This window comes from Corythoichthys intestinalis, chromosome 14, assembly GCF_030265065.1.
Source record: "Corythoichthys intestinalis isolate RoL2023-P3 chromosome 14, ASM3026506v1, whole genome shotgun sequence".
Classification (NCBI taxonomy): Eukaryota; Metazoa; Chordata; class Actinopteri; order Syngnathiformes; family Syngnathidae; genus Corythoichthys; species Corythoichthys intestinalis.
The window spans coordinates 42919686-42944143 of NC_080408.1; the positions used below are offsets into that span (position 1 = coordinate 42919686).

Consider the following 24458-nt stretch of genomic DNA (forward strand, 5'->3'; position numbering starts at 1 on the left):
GTACTCTAAAGAACCTACTAACCTAATCATCTGAATCAACGAATTAACTCAAAACCCCTGCGAAAGATTCCTGAGGCTTTTAAAAACTCCCAGCCTGGTTCATTACTCAAAACCGCAATCATGGGCAAGACTGCCGACCTGACTGCTGTCCAAAAGGCCATCATTGACACCCTCAAGCAAGAGGCTAAGGCACAGAAAGAAATTTCTGAGTGAATACGCTGTTCCCAGTGTGCTGTATCAAGGCACCTCAGTGGGAAGTCTGTAGGAAGGAAGAAGTGTGGCAGGAAACGCTGCACAATCAGAAGAGGGGACCGCACCCTGAGAAAGATTGTGAAGAAGGGCCGATTCCAGACCTTGGAGGACCTGCAGAAACAGCGGACTGAGTCTGGAGTAGAAACATCCAGAGCCACCGTGCACAGGCGAGTGCTGGAAATGGCAGGAGCGCCTGACCTGGGCTACAGAGAAGCAGCCCTGGACTGCTGCTCAGTGGTCCAAAGTACTTTTTTCAGTTGAAAGCAAATTTTGCATGTCATTCGGAAATCGAGGTGCCAGAGTTTGGAGGAAGACTGGGGAGAAGGAAATGCCAAAATGCCTGAAGTCCAGTGTCAAGTGATGGTCTGGGGTGCCACGTCAGCTGCTGGTGTTGGTCTACTGTGTTTTATCAAGGGCAGGGTCAATGCAGCAGGCTATCAGGAGATTTTGGAGCATTACATGCTTCCATCTGCTGAAAAGCTTTATGGAGATGAAGATTTCATTTTTCAGCACGACCTGGCACCTGCTCACAGTGCCAAAACCACTGGTAAATGGTTTACTGACCATGGCATTACTGTGCTCAATTGGCCTGCCAACTCTCCTGACCTGAACCCCATAGAGAATCTGTGATATATTGTGAAGAGGAAGTTGAGACACCAGAGCTAACGCTGTGGATGAGCTTAAGGCCGCTATCGAAGCATCCTGCCTCCATAACACCTCAGCAGTGCCACAGGCTGATTGCCTCCATGCCACGCCACATTGAAGCAGTCGTTTCTGCATAAGGATTCCTGACCAAGTATCGAGTGCATAGCTGATAATTAATTGAAGGTTGACTATTTTTGTATTAAAACTCACTTTTTTGTATTGGTCGGTTGAAATATGCTAATTTTTTGAGATAGGAATTTTTGGGTTTTCTTTTCTGCCAAAATCATTATTAATAAAGGCTTGAACTACTTCAGTTGCGTGTAATGAATCTAAAATATATCAAAGTCTAATGTTTATCAGTCCATTACAGAAAATAATCAACTTCACAATAATTTTTTGAGAAGGACTAGTAATTTAAATTTTGTCAAAGCTGCTGGATTTCTTCATAAAAGCAATATTGACCTCTGCTGGTAGGAAGGAGAGCTACATTATTTATGTCCGACACTTTTTTGATCGTATTTGAATTATTTTAGAACTTGAAAGTTCCTATTTTCTGCATTTAAAGACGTTCTATTACCTGATCACATTTGCAATTTTGCCAAATTAAAATGTAATCCCAGTATTCTGTGAAGCCACATAATTGTCATCTTTGCTTATTTTTTTTTTTAGAGCACTTGAATATATTCATTGCCACCAATCGTTACGTATTTAAAAACGTGGCTACTTCTTCCATAACTCTTCAAACTTTAGCAGCCCACTAGCATTTTAACGTTCTGAACAAGTAATATTTTTCTAATAGGCTTGTAGTGATCGTGTGCAGTTCAGTATTTTGTCCCACTACAAGCAGTGCCACGTCTTTGCATCTGAAGTTCATTTTAAAAAAAAAAGTTGAATACACATAAAACTCTTGTTTTGAGGATTCTAAAACAGTTATGTTTAGAACCAAGTACAAGAAATTGTTCTTGAAGTATACATACAGGTATAACTGACAGGTGTATAAGTTTAAAAAAAAATCTTTTCATAACCTAGTGATATCAAAAAGTGGGAGAAAAAATGAGAGGTTTGCACGTTTCTCTCATGGACCACATTTATTTGAAAAACATTTTAACAAGGGAGATGTCAGCCTTGACGTGTGAAACATGAAAATCAGCTTCACAGCATCTGGTCAGCATCACAACTTCAGTGGGCTCTGGATGGGGGAGAAAAAGGAGCATTTAGAACATCATCCGACATTTCACTTGATGTATTTCAATACAAGCGAGAACTTCTTTACTGCATGCATCTAAGTGAGCTCACCTATCGCAGCCTCCTAGCTTCTCTTTCAGACTCAAGAAGCGTTAGAACATCTCCTTCCCTGACTGGGCCCTTCACGTTCCTGATGATGGAACGGTTGCTGTCGTCCATGAACTCAACACGGACCTATGAAGAAGACGGCACATTCATTACACATTTTGTTGCTGCTCCCAAATCGTGTAATGACTTGCTGTTGTGCATCAGACATACATGCCTGACGTCATTCAACAAAGAATGAGATTCTGCTTGTTTTATTTGTTTTCATCCTTGTTACCCAATAGCATATTTTTGCACCCAAGTCAGAGTCAACTGATTGAGAATCTGCCAATCTTGAGTACCAATCCGAAAAGCTTTGTTTTGGGGGGGAACAGAGGTTCCAAACATGTTACAATACTGTTTACAGTACGTACTCTTCCTTTTGTTCCAGGAGTGTTGCAGAGTATAATATGTACAGTATATTTAGTATTTTTGTTTCTTTTGGCAATGCCATCGCGTCACTGGATTCCCCCCCCCCCCTTTTGAGCCATTAAAAAATAAAAAAAAACTGATCCTTTTCACCCAATTTCGATCCTGATCAGATCGGGGACATCACCAGTTTTGTCTGTGTCTTTTAGTTTCTTTTATATCTCTTGCTTTTTTGTTATTGTACAGTAGGCCTGAACGATATTGGAAAACTATCATTGTGATAGAAGAATTTTCAACAGATGAATTGCTCTGTTTGGGATAGGCCTGAATGATTTTGGAAAATTACCATTGGCAAGGCGCCAATCATACGTTTTGCATTGGTTGCACTGGTATGTCAAACTTTTTTTAAAGTGCAGCACAAAATGCAGGCGCACATTCGGGCTGAACAATATTTGAAAAAAAAAAAAAAAAAAAAAAAATCTTACAAAGTTTTTGGGTGTCTTCGATACATTGTGATATAATTTGAAGAATTTTCACCAGATGACTTGAATAGCTGTTTTAACTTGTTTTTCCTCAAGAATTTTATTCTTCATTATATATATATTTTTTTATCTTAGCTTCTGTAATTGTTTATTATCGCATTACTAAGGTGCTTCAATTTACAATTTAATTGTATTTTTGTTTATTATTCATTTAAGAACTAAAAGTGCAAAAACATTGCAAAACCGAGATATACAATTGTATTCATTTAATACAGTTGAATACAGGCTAAAGGGGATTATCTGTGAAATGATGACGATTGCGGTATATACCCTAACTTTCGGACAGTAAGACACTACTTTTTTCCCTTCATTTTGAATCCTGCGGCTTATAGTCCAGTGAGTCTTATTTGTTGATTTATTTGGATGAATACGTAACGCTTTATTTCACAGTGGCGTCATAAGACGGTCATAAATATGACATGACGCTATCATTGGCATTACTGAATGCTTATGACAGATGTCATTATGTGTCATCCGGCAAATTATGTCACTAACTCCATTTATTTCTGGCTCGGATCTTTTACATCCATTCAAAAGTGAGGTAATTTGCCAGATGACACTAAATGACATCTGTTTTAAGCATTCATTGATGTTCATGACAGTGTCATGTCATTAATATGATTGTCTTATGACACCATTGTCAAATAACGTGTTACCAAATACCATAACTAGCTGATAATGAAACAACTGGAACAGTAACTGAGGAAATAATGCGCACAGACCATGAAATTTAATTATTTACATCTGTATCGCTGCAATGCATGCTAGGAGGCACGTTGGGCAACAAAAGTGTTGACAGCAGGTGGCAGCAGAATTTGACCGTCTCCCCCAAGGGAGCAGTGATGACCAAATGAAGCTTCTTTAAACAATGAAGCTTTGCAGCCAATTTGATTAAAGCTTTATAGTGGTTCATTTGGTCTCATGACGCTGCTGTCAAATAAAGTGTTACCGGTTAATATCTTTTGGTGTAAAAATCCCATAATACAATATGAACTAAAGTCGTTTTCGTGTCAAATTTCATGCGTGGCGGCTTATAGCCAGGTGCGCCTCATAGTCCGAAAATTATGGTAAAAGGGATATAGGAAGTCATGCCTTGGCAGACCTGCTGCTTTTATGAAGCAAACCAAAGTTTACGTGTTAAAAAAAAGAATAATAATTGCACATCCTGCAATAGGACTGCTGCGCATGGGCACATCGCGATGGCGATATTCGAACGATGTATTGAAGAGCAGTTTGTATTCCACTTTTTTATTTTTTTTTAAGTGCTTTACAAATAAATTCTGAGTAATCTAATTTTACGTGGCGGGTGTGAAATGGATCCAAATATTGCCAAATAATTCAGTTTTGATTCATATCTGTAATACACGCCACGACTGCAGAATCTGGAAGTATATTTTTAAGGTAAAATAATGAGTTCCAAATAAGGGTAACCGGCATACTTCACTGATAAACGGTTTCGAGCCTAAAAATTTACATCGACCACGCTCTTATTTCAATAATTTCGTGACGTTTGGTTAAACAATACGCTTAGAAGTGCATTTTAAACATTGTAGAGCATTTTTAATACTTTAGCGTCGAAATATTATACCTGTGTACATTGTCCCTGGGAGCCAGTCCTTCCAAGGACCCTGGTAACCTATGAACGAACATACAAACTCATCATAAAATGGTCAATAGAAGATGAAGCAAATGAAAAGACCATTTACAAAGAAACGCCAACTTAGCTTAGCTTCTTAAATTAGCAAGGACCGAGAGGCCCGATGGAAGGAAACGCGAGCCGAGCGGCACTGTTAAACAATCCGACCAACGAGCGTCATTTAGCTCATAGATTTCGACTTTCTTTCAGACATAAAGTTCTAATTTAAATTTATATTCACACTAAACTGACAATTTACGCATCAATATAGCTTTTCTTACTCTTGCGAGCTTGATCGGTTGCACGCGGCTTGCGTCCATGTTGTCAGGTTCGACCGGAAAGGACGTCACAGAAAAGCGGAAGTACTATCATACACCCATGACGCATTCAACTTTGTACTTTTTCTTCTTATTATTAAATTGCCAGGCGTGTAGTTTAAAATGTGTGAATGTTTGTAAGAACGTGCGTCGGATACAAAATATAATAAAATACTTTTAAACAACATTACTTTCGTTACATTCGCTCCCCTGAGGGATGATTCAATGGCGCACCGCAAGCAAAACGCCACTTCCGCTCATTAATTTTCACGAGGTTAACAACTGTTGCTAAGGGGGGACATGCCACCGTTTGTCCCCAATAGGAAATTAATGGAAATCGTGTACGAAGGGGATGTTTACAGAGCTAAACCTACCAATTCTGTCCGGAAATGATGTCCCTGTTGCCAAATTCACTGGCAAAGATGTGGGAGAACATAAAAATGTCCAGTTAAAGAGATGGTTTGAGTGCCGTGGGCTGAAAAAGACGGAAAAAACACAAAAAAACAAAACAAAACAAAAAAAAAACGAGCCAACCTAAGCATAGCCTTAGCTTTTTTATCGACACCTTTTTCTTACGCGACTGACAATGACATTCTCCTGTTTCAACAAGCTATCCTTTACCACCAGCTCTGTCTTTCTTATATATTATATCCTCTGGTTGTCCTACTTCTCTGACCTTTCTTGGGGGTAATTTATATTGTTAGTTTTGTGTAGTGATCCCAAATGCTACTCAGTGACAGCCAACGAACACTTTTAATTTTTTCCTTAATAACAAATTTTAATTATATAATTTATTTACACTTCCTCCTTAGTAAAGTTTTTTTTTTTTTTTTTTTTTTTAACAACAGAAAAGGTAACAGTGACAGTCAGATACCATTTTAATTCTTTTCAGGTCATTCATTGTCAGACAGAAGCAGCATGGCACAACGTTACGCTAAAAAATAAGTTAAAAATATAAAAATGGCTTACCTCTTTGTACTCTGAAAGACCATGCCAACCCAACAAAATGTTTACTGCATATGAAATGGGAATGGATTCACCGAGCTGGCGTTAAAAGTTTGCGCAAGTTGATTCATTCTTCACATTGTTTCGTCCCGAGTTTTTGGTTTCGGGAAATGTATAAATAAAAAACAACCTTCTTATGTTGTAATGTCTAGAGTCGTTTCTAAAAGCAATATTTGATCGGCATGTTTGTTTTTGAAAGATTACCGGAGAAAAGTTGCAGAAATAACATACCTTCTATGCGAGGACGGGTCTACAACGTCCCACTTCCGCTTTACTTCCACTTTACGACGCGACGTCACGGTCTAAAAATAGCATTCCTGCAGTATGCTATTTTAATCAGAGGTGGGTAGAGTAGCCAAAATTTTACTCAAGTAAGAGTATCGTTACTTCCAAATAATATTACTCAAGTAAAAGTAAAGGTAGTCATCCAAAAAATGTACTCAAGTACAAGTAAAAGAACACTAAAGTAATGAGTAACATTGTGAGTAACTGTTTACATTTTCGTTTGATTTATTTATTTATTTTTTCAAACAATGGTATGTTTTTTTCTGAGTACAAAGTTAGCTATATGAACTGTTGTTATAATGATACTGTACAATAACCCATTACATAACCACATTAAGCATTAATTAAAAAAAAAAAAAAATCATTGAATTCCGACAAGAGAAAAATAATTACATGAATGATGCATTATTCGTCCAAAGAGCATGAGTGCCCTCTAGTGGAGAAAATAGTTCATAGTTTTAATAGTGAGTAGTGCCCTCATAATTTATATTATAAAATTACACGGATCATATCTCCGTTTTTCCGTGGTCAGCCAAATAAAACCTGGACGAAAGATTAAAATCCACGCTTTCCAGTCATGTTGAGGGCAGCACTCTATGTCAAATACTTTATTTGTATTTATTTATTTATTAGGGACAGTGCACATTGATGAACATCTACAGTGGGGCAAATAAGTATTTACCGTAGTCAATCACTAATTGTGCAAATTTTCCCATTTGAAAATATTAGAGAGGCCTATAATTGTCAGCATGGGTAAACCTCAACCATGAAAGACAGAATGTGGAAAACCCCCCAAAAAATCACATTGTTTGATTTTTAAAGCGTTTATTTGCAAATCATGGTGGAAAATAAGTATTTGGTCAATACCAAAAGTTCATCTCAATACTTTGTTATGTACCCTTTGTTGGCTATAACGGAGGGCAAACGTTTTCTGTAACTCTTCACCAGCTTTTCAAACACTGTTGCTGGTATTTTGGCCCATTCCTCCATGCAGATCTCCTCTAGAGCAGTGATGTTTTGGGGCTGTCGTTGGGCAACACGGACTTTCAACTCCCTCCACAGATTTTCTATGGGGCTGAGATCTGGAGACTGGCCAGGCCACTCCAGGACCTTGAAATGCTTCTTACGAAGCCACTCCTTTGTTGCCCTGGCTGTGTGTTTGGGATCATTGTCATGCTGAAAGACCCAGCCACGTCTCATCTTCAATGCCCTTGCTGATGGAAGGAGATTTTCACTCAAAATCTCTCGATACATGGCCCCATCCATTCTTTCCTTTACACAGATCAGTCGTCCTGGTCCCTTTGCAGAAAAACAGCCCCAAAGCATGATGTTTCGACCCCCATGCTTCACAGTGGGTATGGTGTTCTTCGGATGCAATTCAGTGTTCTTTCTCCTCCAAACACGAGAACCTGTGTTTCTGCCAAAAAGTTCTTTTTTGGTTTCATCTGACCATAACACATTCTCCCGGTCCTCTTCTGGATCATCCAAATGCTCTTTAGCGAACTGCAGATGGGCCTGGACGTGTACTTTCTTCAGCAGCGGGACACATCTGGCAGTGCAGGATTTGAGTCCCTGGCGGCGCATTGTGTTACTGATAGTAGCCTTTGTTACTGTGGTCCCAGCTCTCTCTAGGTCATTCACTAGGTCCCTAGTGTGGTTCTGAGATTTTTGCTCACCGTTCTTGTTATCATTTTGATGCCACGGCGGAGATCTTGCATGGAGCCCCAGATCGAGGGAGATTATCAGTGATATTATATGTCTATTTTCTAATAATTGCTCGCACAAAACCTGCGTGTGACTCAAGACCAAAACAGGAAGTAACTATGAGCGGTTACCACGAAAACGAACGCGTAGTGGGACTCTTTCTAACATTTTCTATTCAAAATGCTCTTTATACATGACCACAATATTCTTCGTTGTACATACGTTAAGAGGCAATAATAAAATGGTAATGCACAGACACGAAGGATACTAATCAGATTACTAGTTTGGAAAAATTAACACGCTAGATTGCTCGTTGCTGAAAGAAAGTAGTCAGATTATAATAACGCGTGACAACACAGGCTACAAGTGATGAAGTAGTAAAGTCTGCTTTTATCGTTGAAGTGGACTTTGATAGTTCACAACTTGGTTAGTAATGCATCACCATCATCCCTACACTCTCGTTGCCGTCAGAGCTGCAAGCCTTAAATCACAAGACTAATCCCTGTGAACAGTATTTTTAACTTGCGTTTGGACAGAAAGAGCAGCAATAGGATTAGAGAATCAGTGAGGCGGCTGAATCCTTAACTCATGCAGATGATCTTCTTGCATGCTGAGAGGAGAGCACTACAGCTTTTTCAACCTGTAAGCATTTTTGTCCGGAGGACGACATCCGTTCTAAATGGGGATTCTGTGGAATATTGCTGTCATTCATTGATTTCACCAATAGAGTTTTTGTTGTTTTTTTTCTGGTTTTGAGCAACTTGAGGAGCCGCCACGATGGAGAATATAAAACCCAAGTTGAAAGTGCTGAAAAAGCGGCGCTCAAGTCTTTTTGCTACGATAAAACGTGACAAGAGCTTTACACAAAGCATAGAGGACCAAGAGAGTGAATTCCCCTTTTCTCAAGACAGTTCTGTCAAATTATGGACATCTATGGACAACCTGGGCACGCCGGATGAGAAGAAAGCACCGATCAAAGACACATCAAAAGTGAGGAAACCAAACATTGTCAACCTCAACGTAGGCGGGAAGGTGTTTCACATCCCCAAACATCTGGTCCTCCGACATCCCAAAACCAGGATTGGAATCCTGGCCCTGTGTGAAGATCCAGCCAAGCGTCTGACGCTCTGTGACGATTACAACGTTCTGAACAATGAATTTTTTTTTGATAGGGACCCAATGTTTTTCCACTACATCTTCCACTATTATTGCAGCAATGTGTTGTGGGTGATGGACAGTCTCTGCCCAGTCAACTTTGAAGAAGAGATGTCTTTTTGGGGGCTGAAATTGAAGGACACGCCGAGGTGTGGTATTCATTGTGTTGTTTTATTACAATCATTGCATTTGAAAAAACAGAATCCGGATCATATAATTTGTAATGGAAATTATTTGTTTGAAAATTAACTTCAGACCTTGCTATTCAAATTAGATGGCTAAATTGAATTTCACTTATTCAGGGAGACAAATCTGGGTTCTTTAAGAAAAGCAGACGATGGCAGATTACAGAGATCTTGTCTTGACCAATCAGTATCTTAGTTTTAGGGCACGTGACACTTGCTCTTCCAGTGCATGTACAGTATATTGAACAATTTAAGTATTGTTCCAGATGATAACGTGTTTTTTTTTTCAATTTCAAGTGTGAAAAGATGGAAACAAAGCTTGGAAGATGTATGGTCTCTGTCCAAGATTCGTCCCCGATCTGACGACACATTTATGCTCCATTAGGTTGAAATTGTTGAACTGTTAAACCACTGACGACCATTTCTCCTCAATGTGGTGACACATAGCCGTGATGCCAGAAATGATCCTGCAGGGATTTTTTTTCTGTGGTAAAATGCTTTTCCTGATGTAACCAGAAGTGTGTCACTACAAAACTGAAATTGGAATTTGCTTAAACCTGAATGCAGAAAATAATAGGATATCCGCAGGGTCTTAAAAAGTCTTAAAAAAAAAAAGTCATAAATTCAATAAAATGAATTTAAGGCCTTAAAATATCTGAAATCCTCCTAAATCTCATTAATCTTTAATACAACCGTGAGTGGTCTTATAAAAATCTATTGGCTTTACTTTTATTGTTTGTTTTTTTTTTTTGAAGTTTTATTTAACCTTTGTTTAACCAGGAAGCGTCTCGTTGAGATCTTTTACAAGGGAGTCCTGGCCAAGACAGGCAGCAGCACAAACACAGAGTTGCACAAACAAACACAATTAAAAACAAAGCACAAAACAGTTCACAAAATAATAATAACCCAAAAAAAAAAAAAAAAAAAAAAAAACCGAAAAAACCAAAATCAGCAGTCATAGAATCTACAGCCAAATGCACTTTCTTCCAAGTCTTTCAGAAGAACCTTGAAAGCATCAAGTATCACCAGATCCTGTAATTTTAGAGTTTTTGCAGCTCATTCCATGCAGAAGGGACAGCATAGAAGAAACCCCTGCTCCTTAGTGCAGTGCGGACCCTTGGTACGGTCAATAAAAACCTGTCCTAAGACCGAAGGTTCTGACTTCCAGTGCTTTTTTGAGTGAGATAATTCCCCAAGTAAGATGGAAGCAGGCCAAGACTGGCCTTATAAACAAAGACATGCCAGTGAAAGAGTCTACATGGTGGACAGAGTAGACGATCCAACCCGGGCATACAAAGTGCAGTGGTGAATAAGAGATCTGAGGTTTGTAATAAATCTCAGTGCTCCATGGTAAAAAATATACAATGCATGAAGACAATGAGCAGATGAACGTAAATAAAGGAAATCGGCATAGTCAAGTACAGACATAAAAGTTGATTCAACAAGCTTCTTTTTAGAAACGGAGGGAAAAGAGAAAAAAAAAACATATTTAGAACATGCACAAACTTCGGCCTTGCTTTGTTTATAATAATAAATGGTTTTTAAGCACCGCAAATGTAATAATTATGATATAAATTAAGATATACAGTCATGGTCATTTCCAGAAAATTCAGCATTTCTGACAGAAATTAATGCAATTATGAATGTTTTCAGTATGAATGTGTTTATATCCTGGATGTGCATTGGAAAAACACAAAAACGCTGAAGGAAAAAGCCAAAACGTACACAATTCTACACAGAATGCAAAAAATGGGCTGGACAAAATTGTTGGCACCCTCAACTCAACATCTGATTGCACATCCTTTGGAAGCAATAACAGAAAGCTATCGCTTCCTATAACCATCAACAAGTTTTGTGCACCTCTCAGATGGAATTTTGGACCACTCTTCTTTTGCGAACTGTTCTAGGTTTCTGAGATTTGAAGGGGGCCTTCTTGCAACAGCAATTTTGGGGTCTCTCTAGAGGTTTTCAATGAGATTTAGATCCGAATTCATCGATGGCAACCTCAGAATTCTCCAGCGCTTTGTCTCCAACCATTTCTTGTTTTTTTTTGAGTTATGTTTTGGGTCATTGTCATTTTGGAACACCCATGACCTCTGACGCAGACCCAGTTTTCAGACAGTACAGCTTATATTGCAGCCTAAAACATTTTTGATAGTCTCCAGATTTCATGACTCCTTGCACATTGTCAAGGCACCCACTGCCAGAAAAAAAACAATAGAATAATAGAAAGAATAGCCTACAAAGAATAGAACACAGTGCCTATAGTCAAACATGGTGGAGGTTCAATTATTGTTTTTGTGTTGTTTTGCTGCCTCTGGCATTAGGTGCCTTGACAATGTGCAAGGAGTCATGAAATCTGGAGACTATCAAAATGTTTTCGGCCGCAATGTAGGATGTAGTGTCAGAAAACTTGGTCTGCGTCAGAGGTCATGGTTGTTCAAACAAAACAATGACCCAAAACATACCTCAAATAGCACCAAGAAATTGTTGGAGGTGGCCATCGATAAATCCAGATCTAAATCCCATTGAAAACCTATGGAGGGATCTCAAAATTGCTGTTGCAAGAAGGCACTCTTCAAATCTGAGAGACCTGGAACAGTTTGCAAAAGAAGAGAAGTCCAAAATTCCATCTGAGAGGTGCACTAGACCTGTTGATTGTTAATGGAAGTGATTGCTTTTTGCTATTTCTTCCAAAGGATGTGCAATCAAATATTGAGTTAAGGGTGTCAACAATTTTGTCCAATTTTTGCATTTTATGTAAAATTGTGTACATTTTGGCTTTTCCCTTTGGCTTTTTTGTGTTTTTCCAATGCACATCCAAGAAATGAACACATTCACACTGAAAACATTTGTATATGCATTAATGTCTAGGAGAAATTGTATATTTTCAGGAAAAATTCCAGGGGTGCCAATAATTTCGGCCATGATTGTATATGAAAGAAAACAATGATTTGTACATGTATACATGCATATATCTTCACATTTTTAACTAAAATACTGCACTAGTCCTTCTGGAAAAAAAATTAGCATATTGTGATAAAGTTCATTATTTTCCGTAATGTACTGATAAACATTAGACTTTCATATATTTTAGATTCAGTACACACAACTGAAGTAGTTCAAGTCTTTTATTGTTTTAATATTGATGATTTTGGCAAAAAAGTCAAGAAAAAAAAACAAAAATCCCTATCTTAAAAAATTAGCACATCATGAAAAGGTACTCTAAAGAAGGTACTAACCTAATCATCTGAATCAACAAATTAACTCAAAACCCCTGCGAAAGATTCCCGAGGCTTTTAAAACCCCCCAGCCTGGTTCATTATTCAAAACCACAATCATGGGCAAGACTGCCGACTTGACTGCTGTCCAGAAGGCCGTCATTGACACCCTCAAGCAAGAGGCTAAGACACAAAGTAATTTCTGAGCAAATAGGCTGTTCCCAGAGTGCTGTATCAAGGCAGCTCAGTGGGAAGTCTGTGGGAAGGAAAAAGTGTGGAGGAAACGCTGCGCAACTAGAAGAGGTGACCGCACCCTGAGAAAGATTGTGGAGAAGGGCCGATTCCAGACCTTGAGGGACCTGCAGAAAAAGTGGACTGAGTCTGGAGTAGCAACATCCAAAGCCACCGTGCACAGGTGTGTGCTGGAGCCACTTTTGAACCTGAAACAGCGGCACAAGCGCCTGACCTGGGCTACAGAGAAGCAGCACTGGACTGTTGCTCAGTGGTCCAAAGTAGTTTTTTCAGATGAAAGCAAATTTTGCATGTCATTTGGAAATCAAGGTGCCAGAGTTTGGAGGAAGATTGGGGAGAAGGAAATGCCAAAATGCCTGAAGTCCAGTGTCAAGTACCCACAGTCAGTGATGGTCTGGGGTGCCATGTCAGCTGCTGGTGTTGGTCTACTGTGTTTTATCAAGGGCAAGGTCAATGCAGCTAGCTATCAGGAGATTTCAGAACACCTCATGCTTCCATCTGCTGAAAAGCTTTATAGAGATGAAGATTTCATTTTTCAGCACGACCTGGCACCTGCTCACATTGCCAAAACCACTGGTAAATGGTTTACTGACCATGGCATTACCGTGCTCAATTGGCCTGCCAACTCTCCTGACCTGAACCCCATAGAGAATCTGTGGAATATTGTGAATAGGAAGTTGAGAGACACCAGAACCAACACTGTGGATCAGCTTAAGGCCGCTATCGAAGCATCCTGGGCCTCCATAACACCTCAGCAGTGCCACAGTCTGATTGCCTCCATGCCACGCTGCATTGAAGCAGTCATTTTGGCGAAAGGATTCCAGACCAAGTATTGAGTGCATAGCTGGTATAACTAATTGAAGGTTGACTTTTTTTTGTATCAAAACACACTTTTTTGTAATGGTCGGATGAAGTATTCAAATTTTTTGAGAGCGGGATTTTTGGTTTTTCGGGACTTTTTTGCCATAATAATCAATATGAAAACAATAAAAGGCTTGAACTACTTCAGTTGTGTGTAATGAATCTAAAATATATGAAAGTCTAATGTTTATCAGTACATTACAGAAAATAATGAACTTTATCTCAATATGCTAATTTTATGAGAAGGACTAGTAATTATTATTATTATTTTTTTAATTGAAAAAAATCCGTGATGGACTGAGGGCGCGAAATTTGAAGTGCGATATAACGAGGGATCATCCTATTCAAATGAAACAATAGAATTTCAAATGCTCTTATTCAAATTCATATATTAAATCCAACCAATCACGTTTAGCAATTCAAATTCAGTTTCTGGCAACACACATTCTGCCAATATTTTACAACTATTGTCGAATTATTGCCCATTATTAAAACTTAAAACTGTTTTGTTGAATGAATGGCAATAGATGTACACCCAGGATAATTGTACTAGCTGTTTTATTGTTCGATCAGTACGGTGTAATAATATGTAGTTTCTTCTTGCTCTCTATAGATGCTGCCGAATTCTGTTTGAGGAGAAAGTAGATGACATAAGAGATCAACTGAAGGTCAACCAGGAGCTGATCGACGAGATCAAACCTCACCAGGACGATGAGGGCTACAAGACCATGTTCCTGGGCACCTTTCGGAAGATTCTCTGGGACTTGATGGAAAACCCTTACTCTTCCATGCCAGCCAAAGCCTTTGCTGTGTTTTCCAGTCTTTTTGTGCTCATCTCCATCGTTTCCATGACAATGAATACGGTGGGAGAACTCAGGCAATACAAACTGGCCGGTAAAACCTACATGGAGTGGGTGGAGATTGCCTCCATCCTTTTCTTCACCTTGGAGTACTTCCTACGCTTGCTCACTACATCTAACATCAAGCATTTTCTCAAGAGCGCCCTCAATTTTGTCGACGTAGTGGCGGTCATGCCCTACTTCATCCAGATCATGTTTGAGGTGTTTGTGATCGATTCAGAGGACGTCAGTGCGCAACAAGATTTGAAGGCCATGGCCAGGGTTAGCAAAGTCAGCAAGGTGCTCAAAGTTGTCAAACTGATGCGCATCTTCAGAATCCTCAAGCTCGCCCGGCATTCTACCGGCATGAGGGCGTTTGGTTTCACTATTCGGCAATGTTCTGAACAGGTGTGATTCAAATTCCTTTCTAGATTTTCTAGGTTGATCAACTACCTTGGATTTCAGGTCATTTCCTGTTGATTTTGGGGCATTTATGCCTGATAAATGTTATGTTGATTTCAATTCGCTTCCTATTGATTGCAGGCATCGTCACTTTTTGGCCATTTTGCATGCGGGCGGTTTGATAAACATCATACAGTGTAAGCTTACAGTCAACAGAGTGCCCCCTTTGAAATATCTTTGAATTACTCAATATTTAAACGGCTTGTTTTTTCATAAATGTCAAAGATGCAATCCATGAACTACATACTTAAAAGTATTTATAAAATTTTCGTCCAACATTCAGCCTGACTCATAATTAAACGTTTAGTATATTTTAGGGGAAATTTAGAAAATCACATTAGTTCTGCTACAATAGTGCGAAGAGAAATACCCTGATGCAAAATGGCCGCCAGTTACCTAAAACATAAAGCCTTATACATATATACAGTGGTACCTCTACTTACGAAATGAATTGGTTCTGGAAGTAGTTTCTTAACTTGAAAATTTTGTACGTCGAGACATGTTTTCCATGTAAATGGCATAATCCGTTCCAAGCCCCCCCCAATTCAGACATAGATCTTTTATAATGCATAAAAATGCACAAAAACATGTAACAAATACATGTTACAATTAGATAATTGTAGCTCGCAATAAAAATGTTAAGACACTCATGTAAAGCTGTCGGAACACGAGGGCGAATGAAGTGGATGCTGGGATACACACATACAGATACAATAGAGGTCCCTCTTGCATACAGTGGGGCAAATAAGTATTTAGTCAACCACCAATTGTGCAAGTTCTCCTACTTGAAAAGATTAGAGAGGCCTGTAATTATCAACATGGGTAAACCTCAACCATGAGAGACAAAATGTAAAAAAAATAAAACAGAAAATCGCATTGTTTGATTTTTAAATAATTTATTTCCAAATTAGAGTGGGGAATAAGTATTTGGTCACCTACAAACAAGCAAGATTTCTGACTGTCAAAGAGGTCTAACTTCTTCTAACGAGGTCTAACAAGGCTCGACTCGTTACCTGTATTAATGGCCCGTGTTTTAACTCATTATCGGTATAAAAGACACCTGTCCACAACCCTCAGTCAGTCACACTCCAAATTCCGCTATGGCCAAGACCAAAGAGCTGTCGAAGGACACCAGAGACAAAATTGTGGAAAGACTGAATCTGCAATAGGTAAAACGCTTGGTGTAAAGAAATCAACTGCGGGAGCAATTATTAGATAATGGAAGACATACAAGACCACTGATAATCTCCCTTGATCTGGGGCTCCATGCAAGATCTCACCCCGTGGCGTCAAAATGATAACAAGAACGGTGATCAAAAAATCCCAGAACCACATGGGGGGACCTAGTGAATGACCTACAGAGAGCTGGGACCACAGTAACAAAGGCTACTATCAGTAACACAATGCGCCGCCAGGCAATACTGCACTGCCAGACGTGTCCCCCTGCTGAAGAAAGTACACGTCCAGGCCCGTCTGTGGTTTGCTAGAAAGCATTTGGATGATCCAGAAGAGGACTGGGAGAATGTGTTATGGTCAGATGAAACCAAAATAGAACTTTTTGGTAGAAACACAGGTTCTCGTGTTTGGAGGAGAAGAATACTGAATTGCATCCGAAGAACACCATACCCACTGTGAAGCATGGGGGTGGAAACATCATGCTTTAGGGCTGTTTTTCTGCAAAGGGACCAGGACGACTGATCTGTGAGGTTTACCCATGTTGACAAATACAGGGCTCTCTAATATTTTCAAGTGGGAGAACTTGCACAATTAGTGGTTGACTAAATACTTATTTGCCCCACTGTACCTGTCAACCCGAGGCCGTTGGCAATCTTACAAATAGTGACGTATGCCCTCACAAATTGGTGACTAATCTTACGTTTTATATAGCATGCAATATGAAACAAAAATAAAACTCAATTTTTAAAAATAATAATAATTTATTGGTAATATTGTCACATGTAACCTGGTGCAATCAAAGAACAATCAATATCTTCAGCTACATCATGATTACTAAAATTTAACAGTGACTTTTCTTATAATTGTATGGAGCACTTTTGGCAATTTCTATCATGTCTTTTGATGGCGGCACTTTATGGCACTTCAGCTCGCAATTCAGCTTGACTTGAAGGTAGTTTGTTAGTGTGTCCAATTATAAATGAAAAAGGTCAATTGATAAAATGAACGTACCGATGCAATCTCTGAGTCAGGGAACATTTCTTTTGCTAATTTTGAGAAGTGATCAGCAATAGTTGCATGCAAATTGTGTTCGGCGACAAATTGGCAGAATAAAATCTTTGCTTTCGTCACAGCATAGCTTTTCATTCTGCAGACTGCATCTTTATGACCAGTGTTGTTAATCTTAAAAAAAAAGGAATTAATTACAGTTACAAATTACTTCTCCCAAAAAAATAATTGAGTTAGTAACTCAGTTACCTGAACGTAAGAGTAATTAGTTACTTGGCAAAGTAACTGGTGTTACCTTTCATGTTTTTTTTTCTTCATTTTTTCAAAAAAAAAAAAAATTACCGTAATGTTGTAAATCAACCGTTAAAGTTGTTAAAATTGCTCCCGTTTTTGCATTAATTCCCTTCCGTCTACTTTCGACATGTGAAAGTTTTAAAACTGTTTCATCATTTAAAGATAGACTCAAGTCAAGATTTTGCCGATTTAGGAGTATTTTAGATAAAAAGTTACCAAGGTTCGCTCGGAAGGTTCAGTACAACAGAGCCTTTCTTAGAAGTTCACTGCTTTAAGATGGCGGCTGTTTACCAACGCCGGCAAGTGTATCATTTCACATCTAGTTCATATACATGTGATATCAAGCGTAACATCATGTGGGCGTAGTTTGTAGGCTGTTGGCTCCAAGTCAGGTATTATTGGGCTCCAATAATTGTAGCCACCTAGCCTAGCATCGCGTTTGCAACGGCTTCACAACTCCCTCTTTCCCACTCCTGCTGTTCTCTTTCCGTCTCTGACTTTTCTCGCGTCGTTCAACCAACGTTGTAACGCATAGTAATGCACATTGTCTCGTTGCCGAAACAGTGACAAAATCCGAACGTAGAAAAAAAAAAACATAATGCACGAAAAACGTACAAATTTTAAATGTACGGCGTACACATTTAAAAATCAGTGCTCACTTGTACAAATTACGCCGAAACCGCAAACAGCAAAACAGCAAAACCCTATCTGGAGGTGAGAGTACGCGAGAGCAGAATTACAGACGCCATAACTTTAACGAGATATTATCACGTACTTACCTTGTTTCGATCCAAAAACTCCACGTAGCATGTATTACTGAGTGTCAAGACACAGCTGTGAATGGCCACAGCTGGATTTTTGGGGGATTTTATGGGTGAAACATGGTCATATAACAAGGGTCGTGATGCAGAAATCGCAGACATCAAGGAGTGGTCGAGATTTTCATTTTTTTCCCAATTTTTTTTTGTTTGGATCAATTATTTATCATCTAACATATCGGAGAAAATGCGACAGTAACAAAAAAATACAATTAAGCGATAGTTATGAGGTAAATATCCGGGACTTTTTTACAGACGCCATTTTTTTCATTGTGACGTAATTTGTTTAAAAGTTTAAAATATGCGAATGAATAATATTTTAGAGTAATTTTTAAAAAACGAAATATTAGACATCAATTAATGGTTCTAAGCTAAAAATGATAGACATTAAGAATAAAAAATATTAATTAATTACCTTATTTTTATGGCTGGGTTGAAACAAAAGCGGTTGCGCGATGTCTGTAAATGGGGGTTTTCAGGGTAAAACGGGCAAATTAAAAATATTTTGGGGGCTTAATGAATCTGCTATAGCAGCATACAGACATATCGCTCTATCAAACACAACAGTTGTTTTGCCGTAAAATACAGCAGTTTCTTTTAAAGAGGAGTGCAAGAGCAGAAACTGCTTTTTCAGTCTTGTCTGTGTTTTCCGCCATATACATATGTATTTGCAATCTCCTCTGTATTAACAGTCCTCCCTGTTCACTTCGGTCTTCCTCTATTCTCCACCTTTCCGGCCCCTGTGTCCGTCTCTCCACCTTCGGTTCAGTTTAGTCACTTGGGCGTCATCTGTAGGACCATGGCACCCAACAAAATTTTTACCGGATATGAAGGTGAATGACTTCACTTTACTGGCGTTAAACTGGTCTTTTGGACGTCCGCACAAATTGATCCATTGTTCACATTTTTTCCTCTTTTTTGGCTTCGGGAAACGTATGAAGAAAGCATCTTTCATATGTCGTAATGTCTAGAGTCGTTTCTACAAGTTCCATAGCAGCAGTGTTCACTCGGCATGTTCTTTTTTGAAAGATTACTGACAGAAAAGCAGTAATAACATGGGTTTTATGCAAGGTTGTGTCAATGTTGACCCACTTCCAGGTTACGATGGCGACGTCACGGTCTAAAAATAGCATTTGTGCGGTACGCTATTGGGAAATCCCTGAGTGACAACGGGGTATTAAATGAGCAATATCAATGTGTTAGGTTGAACCTGCCTTTCAAAATGAATGGGGCTGTTTTCTTTTTCCAAAATACATGGGCTTTGGAGAGAACAGTCAACATTTTTGGTAAAAAAAAAATACAACCTGCGTTGTGTGAATTTTTGGGAGTTTAGATTTGGAACAGCATGACTTTGTCGAAGCATCCCGCAACAAGATACTGTAAATCTTCCCCACCTGTGGGAGACTTCCAATACATTTGAAATGGGAGGGTGGCAGCGATCATATGGATTGGAAGTCTATGGCAGTTAACGAGTTAAAATGAATGTCATTGTGTGCTTATCTTTCAGGTGTGTTGTCTGTTTCTCTTCATCGCCATGGGAATCTTCACCTTCTCCGCTCTCATGCATTCAGTGGAGGTGGACCAGCCTGGAACGCCATTCAGCAGCATTCCAGATGCTTGGTGGTGGGCAGCGGTAAGACTGACGTTATTCATAGCTTTGCAAAACGTTAGTTGTTTTTTTTTGTATACATACAATGTTTGCATGAGATGGTAGATATATTTATTTTTTAGTCTTTCCCCTCTTGCATTTTGGGATTTTTTTTTTTGACCCGGGTGACAGCTGTTGATTTATGCAGTGTGTGTGTGTGTGTGTGTAATCCATGGTAATACAGTCTAGTCTGACTCAGTGATTACATTTGAGGGAATTTGCAACTCACCCCTAAAGAGTTCCTCAATTAATAGACTTGACAAGCTGACTTGAAAAACTTGGATCGTAGATTGGTTCCCACCTCCCACTGATCCGCTTGGTCACCTTGGCTGCTCTCGCCACACCCTCACGGAATATCATGGCAATCAATTGAGTGCAGACTGAGACAGCAGACGCATCATGGCAAGTTCAGCAGCGCCAGTTCCCAAAGCGATTAATTTTAGTGAAGGCCTTGACTAATGGGTAACTCCACTTGACAAGACAACCTTTTTTTTTAAACCTGTCCTGTTCAGCAGCTTGAATCGGAGAATGGAGTTCTGAGTGCCCGATTGATCTGAACAGTTTTAATGTATTACATAGGAGTATGACATACATCTATTGTGATCATTCAACATACCTCGTTTATTAGGAGAAAGCAGCGAACAGGAAGGGGTTATGGGGTAACAAAAGAAAAGAGGGAGGGACAGAAAAAGCACAAACAACAACAAGAAATATATTAATCGCCTACACTAACTAACTGTGAATAGGTTGGTGCTATCGTTAGCTAGTTGTATTTCTGGTTGACCCCGAGGGGTTGGGGGGGCTGATAACCAAGGAGGGGGGGGGTTCCTGAGAGCTAAGTTATTGGAAGGGGTGAAGTGTACCTAAATCATCCATGTGGTCTAGAACACAGTATTTGTGTGAATCCCTTGCGAGTGTGAGTATGTTGGCATCCTATTCTATGCTGTCTCTTCACTAATCCTGAAATTTAGGTATCCTACTTGAGTGTGTGTAATTTCACTTGGTCATGCTTGAGTCCCATCTAACATGTGATAGTCCCGCAGTCGAATGGAGATGTCGCGTGGGTGCCACCCCAGGGCCCTGGCCCTCACCCAGACCATCCGGGAGACAACCTTTTGTCTTGACGCGACTTGTCTTTACAACCTTTGACTTGACACGACTTGCCTTTAGAACAGGGGTGTCCAAACTTTTTGCAAAGGGGGCCAGATTTGGTGCGATAAAAATGTGGGGGGCCGACCTTGGCTGACGTCCTTTACGTAGAACAATATAAATTAAGCAAATTTTAGCAAGCCATTCTGTGTGTCACATTTGCTTTATTATTTTTTTAATTACCGTATTGGCCTGAATATAAGACGGCCCTGATTATAAGACGCCTCTTTTTCAAGACTCAAGTTTGAAAAAAGACTTTTTGAACACCAAATTAATTTTTATACAGAAAATAATGATAGTACATCTGAAACCAATGATTATAACAATATATTTGAGAGAAAAAGCATGTTATTTTGCCTCATTCAAATCTTAATATCTGAACATTTAAATATGAAAAACTAAAGTGCAATCACATTCGTAAATGAATGGCTTCTGGTTTTTGAAATGTAAATAAACCAATCTATTGTGATAAAACAACAAAATTGCAATAACTGCATTAACCATCAAAGTGAGGTCTAACTGTAGCTGTAGTCTTGAAACAAAACTGAATAAGAAAAAACACTGCAATAAAATAATGCAAACTGCTTAAACTTAAGAGTAGCTGAGATCAGTCATGACATAACATTACTCCTCAAGTTCAGCATTCGCTTCAATGATATCTGGCGCCATCTAGCATTGTGAATGGGTATAATGTCTAGACCCCGAATATAAGACGACTCCCACTTTTTCAGTCTTATTTCAATGCAAAAAACACAGTCTTATACTGGGGCCAATACGGTAGCAATTTCAACAATCTCACAGCTAGCCTTTGTGGCGTTCTCTTTCGACTCTCGGGCTCTTGCGAAATACTGCTGTGGAAATAAGTTAGCTTCAAGTTGCTTCAATTTCTTGCTGTGTATCTTCCTTGTAATTTTGTCGTACATGTCAGCGTGTCGTTTGGTAATATCGCCTCACATTGAACTCTTTTAAAACGGCGACTGTCTCTGCAAATGAGGCTGACACAGTTGTTGCGTATTTTAGTTAACAAATAGTCAAATTTCCACCTATCCTTGAGGCGTTGACCGTCGCAGTCAACTTTCTTTTTTTTGTTGATTGTCGCCACTTTAGAAAATTGGAAGTAAAGGGTCACATGGGGTAATTTTGCTTGGAGTGCTACTGCCTTTTAGTGGGTAAATTTAGAGTGTAAGATACTTCATATGCTGGTAGCAGTACTGCTGACCAATTTAACAGGTCTGTGTGCGGGCCAGAAGTTATTGATTTTATGACAGAAGCTGGGGGCCGGATGAAATTTGACCACGGGCCGCATTTTGCCCCCGGGCCTGACTTTGGACATATCTGCTTTAGAACCTTGACACTCGGCTGAACTCGACATGACCTCGAGACTCCACTTGACTTGACTTGACACAACCTTGTGACTCAACTTGACTTGCCAGCAACAGGTAAGACTCAGGACTTACTTGTGACTGGGATCATAGTGACTCGTGCAATTGTCTGTTAAAAGGACCGAGTAGTAAGTATTTTTGTTTAGATTGAGTCTTATTTTACATTTTATAACCTCGAAATAGTTTTGGCGTGTTTTTTCACACGCATCATTTTTGGTTCCATTGCTCACAGATAACTTGGATCTCTATTGCCGTCAAAGAGTTAACATGTTCAGACTTACGGCGAGCTTTAACTTTGTCAGGTAGGAGAGACACCTTGTACTTATTCGGAGCACAGATGGGGAGCCAATGTAGTGCACGCGGCGCTTGTATTTCTGCAGTCTCATCAGGATCTGAACAGCGATGTTCTAAATATACGGTACTGCAGCTTTGGGATCCCGTAGAGAAGTGCATTGCAGTAATCTAGTGTGAAGGAGACTATTTGACCCCCAAAGACAAGTTCAAGCTGAGAATCAATGGTAGGATTTTCACACTAAGTACCAGTGCAAGAGAAAAAGATGGCATATTTTGAGCTGTTGGAATAGCGGAGAGGTTAATGCTACAAGAATGTAAAAGTGCTGTAAATGGGTTAGGTTTAAAAAATTTGTATTTTGTACTTCCGAGGAAAACAAGTTGTAATAGTATGAGAAGATTTTTAGATTTTCCAAAGAAAATGTGAAATCTGAAAAGCACAAAAGTATTTTAGAATTTACTAGACTTATTTTTTCTCAAAAACTATTTTTTCCACACTGCTTTATGCATAACATTGATCAAATAGAGTCTGTAAAATGATTTAAATTTCACTGCAAGCCAATGTATATGTTTAGCATTCACAGAGCATGTGTTGTGGTAGTTAGTAAAAGAAAAAGAAAATATATTAACTCATTGGGTTCATTCGTTGCCAGCCCTCTCAGTTCAAATGGATTGGACGTCTACTGGTGATAAATTTAAATTCACAGCGGAAGGATGAATAATTGGACATCTATCATCATCAATGGCACTGAAAGAGTCCAAATATTCAATAGCATTGACCTACTAGTAACCCGGGAACCTCAAACCGATAAGAAATTTTGAAAAAAAAATTGTATCCTTTTTGTCCAGGTGAGCATCTCCACCGTGGGCTATGGCGACGTGGTCCCTATCTCCTATCTGGGCCGCTGCGTGGCCTTCGGCTGCATCTCTTTCGGCATCATCCTCAACGGCATGCCCATCTCCATTCTTTTTAACAAGTTTTCTGACTACTACGCCAAACTGAAGGAACAAGAGTACACCTTTTCAAACACCGAGCGCACCTTTCAGCTGAGGAGACGTCTACAGAATAAGTGCAACAGCTGCCTCCAGCGTCAAGTCGAGGACTCCGATGATGAGGTCCACTATCGGCCCGGCGGGAGGCAGGCTGCTTTTGAAGGGGAAGATTGACAAGCGGCCATATTGCAACCTCACTAACACTCGACGGCCTTAAGACGCAAGGGTTTCAAAAGTGGAAGACCTCCATTCCGCTATCTTAGCCAATACTCAATACTGGTGCTTCATCTAAGGAAGCGCCGACCTGTATGTATGTAAATAGTAATAAAGACATGCATAAATTGTCATCACTGAAATATTATTAAAGAAGTCATATAAAAGCCCAAAAGGTTTGACTGTGTTTGACGAAAAAATGCAATTCAACAAATTGGTAACCATTCACAGTGCTAAAAGTCCAATCCATTTGAACTGCGAGAGGCAACCATTATCAGTTAAAATGGATTGGACTTCAATCTCCGTCAATGGCAGCCTATGAGTAAAAGAAGGTGCTTTCCATTTTAATGATGAAGCTTTTTTATTTCGAGCATGTACAAAAGAAACAAATACATTAGTTCAGGATAATTATTTGCATTCGAAAGGG

At 39.3% G+C, this 24458-nt stretch overlaps 2 protein-coding genes across 2 annotated transcripts; one reads left to right on the forward strand and one right to left on the reverse strand.

Moving 5' to 3' along the window:
* Positions 1 to 1958: 1958 nt before the first annotated feature.
* Positions 1959 to 5167, reverse strand: rps28 (ribosomal protein S28). The gene is made up of 4 exons (XM_057857650.1): positions 5055 to 5167; positions 4726 to 4773; positions 2194 to 2316; positions 1959 to 2086 (listed from the first exon to the last, which is right to left on the reverse strand). The coding sequence occupies exons 1-3, from the start codon at positions 5091 to 5093 to the stop codon at positions 2194 to 2196; spliced, it is 210 nt and encodes a 69-aa protein (XP_057713633.1). The 5' UTR covers positions 5094 to 5167; the 3' UTR covers positions 1959 to 2086.
* A 3522-nt stretch (positions 5168 to 8689) lies between these two features.
* On the forward strand, positions 8690 to 24193 carry si:rp71-39b20.4 (potassium voltage-gated channel subfamily V member 2). The gene is made up of 4 exons (XM_057856564.1): positions 8690 to 9388; positions 14372 to 15005; positions 19863 to 19988; positions 23675 to 24193. The coding sequence occupies exons 1-4, from the start codon at positions 8862 to 8864 to the stop codon at positions 23990 to 23992; spliced, it is 1605 nt and encodes a 534-aa protein (XP_057712547.1). The 5' UTR covers positions 8690 to 8861; the 3' UTR covers positions 23993 to 24193.
* Positions 24194 to 24458: the final 265 nt, after the last annotated feature.

Excerpts from the sequence above, each read along its gene's own strand:
- rps28 (XM_057857650.1), bottom strand. The coding sequence starts at position 5,093 with ATGGACGCAAGCCGCGTGCAACCGATCAAGCTCGCAAGA. Across the intron at positions 4,774-5,054 it reads AACCGATCAAGCTCGCAAGA|GTTACCAGGGTCCTTGGAAG; the intron begins GTAAGAAAAGCT and ends GTTCGTTCATAG. Across the intron at positions 2,317-4,725 it reads CCCAGGGACAATGTACACAG|GTCCGTGTTGAGTTCATGGA; the intron begins GTATAATATTTC and ends TCTTCTTCATAG.
- si:rp71-39b20.4 (XM_057856564.1), top strand. The coding sequence starts at position 8,862 with ATGGAGAATATAAAACCCAAGTTGAAAGTGCTGAAAAAGCGGCGCTCA. Across the intron at positions 9,389-14,371 it reads AAATTGAAGGACACGCCGAG|ATGCTGCCGAATTCTGTTTG; the intron begins GTGTGGTATTCA and ends TGCTCTCTATAG. Across the intron at positions 19,989-23,674 it reads ATGCTTGGTGGTGGGCAGCG|GTGAGCATCTCCACCGTGGG; the intron begins GTAAGACTGACG and ends CTTTTTGTCCAG.